This window comes from Nicotiana tabacum, chromosome 21 (assembly GCF_000715075.1).
Source record: "Nicotiana tabacum cultivar K326 chromosome 21, ASM71507v2, whole genome shotgun sequence".
NCBI lineage: Eukaryota > Viridiplantae > Streptophyta > Magnoliopsida > Solanales > Solanaceae > Nicotiana > Nicotiana tabacum.
Window position 1 is genome coordinate 15,413,852 of NC_134100.1, and position 3,970 is coordinate 15,417,821.

Below are 3,970 nucleotides of genomic sequence, written 5' to 3' on the forward strand. Positions count from 1 at the left end.
TTTAGCCTTTTTCTTATTTTTCCCGCCTCTCGACTTAGAAGAAGAACCTATCTCAAAATTCAGTATCACAGGAGGAGCTTGTTGCTTGATAATAGTCTCTGCTAACTGCAGCTCATTTAGCAATTTCGCAAGTGATAAATCCATTTTGTTTATATTATAATTCAAGCGAAACTGCTGAAAACTATTAGGCAGAGTCTGCACGATCATCTCAACCTGTATCCTTATCAATGTTAGCTCCAAAGACCTCCAGTTCACTCAGAAGACTCATCATCTTCAGAACATAGTCCCTAACTGATGAACCTTCAACCATTTTGGTATACAGAAGAGCTTTCATAGTAGCTGCTTAGCAGCACGATTCTGATCTCCAGACATCTCTTTGAGATTTTCTAGAATGTCATAAGCGGACTCCATAGACTGATGTTGATGTTGCAGAACATTCGACATAGATGCCAGAATGTAACACCACGCCATCTCATCAGCCTTAACCCATTTTGGTAAGTTTTCTGTCCATCATCCGTAACATCTTCTATAGGTTTTTCTGGACACACCTCATCAAGCACAAATTTGAACTCTTCAGCAATTAGGACAATATCCAAGTTTCGTTTCCAATCAACATAATTCGGACCCTCAAGTTTGTTTTGAGTTAGAATAGCAGTAAGGGGGTTGAAAGCAGTCATAGTTAATCTGAGAGGCAATTAAATAAATAGATCAATATCAATCATGTTTTATTGAATATTAAAATTCAAAAGACATTATATACATATAATCGATGCACCTTGAACAACAAGTTTCGATGGAAAAAAAGCTATTCTTGCAATATACATACGTAATGACAGATTATACACTCCATGAATTTAAACAGGCCTTACTGAGATGGAGAGTAAACTGTTAACTTAACTCAAGTGAATATCAACATTCAAGATACTAGTCCCATTGAACCAACATGCATACTCAGATGGAGAGTAAATACAAGTAATCAACAGCTAGTATTACCTAGTGATTAGCTATAATGAGTTTATCCGATATGGAAGAAGACCTATGTCAATGTGTAAATTCATTATCTCACCAGAATTTAACCATTGAGTCCATAGGGAACGATCCCTACCTCCACTAGATTAAAAAACAACTTAAATTTTTTTTGAAAAAATTCTAGAAAATTAGAAAAACACCCAAAACATCATCTAAACGACCTCAAATGCCCGAAAAACGGCTTAACTCATGAGCAAAGCTCATGTGTATCGACCACCGGGCTGTTTCGTATGGACCTACCAAATTTCAAGTCAATCGGAGTCCGTTAACATGTTGACCTCCGATTTTTTGCCCAGTTCGGCCAAATAGAAGTTTTTGCGTTTTCCTCGGATTAACGAAATTTTTCAGATTATTCAAATTAAATATCATCAATAATAAACAGATATTACATGATTTTTAGAATAATCAATTCGGAACAAATATTCATGCATAAAGCAGTACAGTTTTACAAAAAACAATCTTTGTATGTAATTCAAAACTTGCATATTAGCATGATGCTCTTTTTCATGTTCATCCTAATTATCTTATTAGATGTGAGTAGGCTCTGATACCAAATGTTGGATTGTATATCGCAGCGGAAATAATTTTAGTATCATATTTACGTGTAAATTAAACAATTACCACATATGGAGATTCTACGAGTTACCTCTTAAAGGGTGAACAAAGCAGATTAATCTCGATCTCTAGTTCCAGAGTAGCAAGACCACGACCTCAGCAAAACGTTTCACAGTCTTCTACTGTATTACCTAAATAATATCCGGAAAGAGAGAATTTCGAATGGGCGAAATTCCAAGAAAAACATGTGTAAAAAATGGCCAGCCCTGTATGAGGTATATATAGCCATGTTTTTTTAGGGTAAACCCCTTTTCCAAAACCTGTTGGGTTTTCTTCTTCCACCAAGGAAAGGTTTCCTTTATTTTCTATTATTTAGGCACAGTAGGGACCACATAATTTAATTAACAAGGCTCCCTATTATGGAATTAATTTTGAATTTCGAAATTAATTTCTACAATAATAAATTATGAATTATTCCACCAAAAATTCGTAATTGCACTCCTTAGTTCAATTTCGAAATTCTTCCATAAAACCTTATTTAACGCCCCATGTTAAGAGTCAGACACTAATCAATCAAATTAACTTACTGATAATTTAATTTATTGATTACTTCCTTTGGACTTTCGCTTAACTTACTTTATGTGTCGGATACAAAATCTATCGGCCGGGTCTACACATGAAAACTTATAAGCTTGCGTAAAGGAGTATCATCAATCTCAAAAGCTGAGACATAGATTCTATCAACTAATTATTACTTCGTCAATGTATATCATTATTGTCCAATTTATCAGGCTTATTGACCCACGAAAGAATCTCGCTTTTTAATAAATCAAAACAATAAATGACACATACAACTAATAATAATTATATCAAGATTAAGAGTATAAGACTAGAAAAATTATTTAATTAAGTCAGTATAAAATACTTATCTCTACTTGATCCATTCAATACATACAAAATGTACTAGCACAAAAAGTCGGAATTAAATCATTCCCATAATCAAGATAAATTATATTTAATCTTGTGCTACAACCATTCTGATGGTTTGTTCATTCCATCATTAGATTGTGAACTTAAATTGTATGACTTATAAGAACCGATGATTTAATCTTCTGTATGTAAATTAAACTCTATACACTAAACCATCTACTATATAAGCAAATGACACACAGACAAATACATGATCTATTTAAAATAAAATTTTATTGAATTGAATAAATAAATAAACAATTGTTCCATAAAGAATATTATTACAATACGCATGGTTTATAGTATATCCTAACCGTTTAAACCACCCCAAATTGTATAAAATTGGGTAAATTTGGACATAGTCTGGATTGCTTTGGATAAGTAAATAACTATATTTTTGAAAGAATTGGTGCATGAAAATTTTTAAAATCAAATTAAGCAATATTTAGTTTTAATCAGTCTCATTATTTACACTAAAGGAACCAAATTTTGTTTAAATATAATTTAACATAAAGTGAATGGACAGAGCCAAAAGAAAAAAGAGAAAGGGAGATAAGAATATCCAACCTAGAATCAAATCACTTCCAGGCTTCAAGCTTTTATTGACGAGTTTTTTCTCTCTTTTTTTTTTTTTTTTTTTTTTTTGTAGAGCCTTTTCCCTTTCGGTTTTGACAGTTACAGAGATCTTTTCGGATTTGATTGTTAAGTAGTACTTAGTTTTAATTAAACAAATACTTTTATAATTTATTTATTAAAACATTTAACGAGAAAAAGAAACGAAAATCAACTGTTGGGAATTCAATTGGTTAGTAGCACTTTTATTTCTTAGAAGTAGAAAAGTTGGGTTCTCTTGTATTGTATTAGGGTTGGAATTAACCTAAATAGTCGTCCACCCAATCAGTGGCGGAGCCGGAATTTTAGTTAAAAAGTGTCAAATTATATAAAAGTAAACAAATTAGGAAATTAAGGGGAGTCAATACATAATATATATACATATAATTTATTTTTTTACCTACCTACACAGTGTATTTTCTCGTGAAGGGGTGTCAAAATTACACCCCTTCCTATAAGGTGGCTCCGCCACTGCACCCAACTACTTAAGCTAAAAATAGCCGATTGAGGTATAATATATGCATAATTTATGTATTATATATGTATAATTATGTATAGTCAATGTACAATCATGTATAAAACTAGAACAAGTAAACAATGAATATCGTCAGCTATGTGTAAAGATCCCTTATAAAAATGAAAGGTAGGCCCATATAGCTGATAACCAAGGTGTATTATGCGACTGAGAATCGAAACTAAAAGGGAAATTTTCGTTCCTATACCATATAAGAAACTATATTAAGAAAAATGTCCATAATTTGCAAATTACCTGCCCTGCTAACAGATTTTCTACAAAATACAAACA

The 3,970-nt window shown here is 32.1% G+C and overlaps 1 protein-coding gene across 1 annotated transcript; it reads right to left on the reverse strand.

The window, feature by feature from the left end:
• Positions 1-208: 208 nt before the first annotated feature.
• LOC107814002 (uncharacterized) lies at positions 209-677 on the reverse strand. Its single transcript, XM_016639325.1, has 2 exons — positions 416-677; positions 209-300 (listed from the first exon to the last, which is right to left on the reverse strand). The coding sequence occupies exons 1-2, from the start codon at positions 675-677 to the stop codon at positions 209-211; spliced, it is 354 nt and encodes a 117-aa protein (XP_016494811.1).
• Positions 678-3,970: the final 3,293 nt, after the last annotated feature.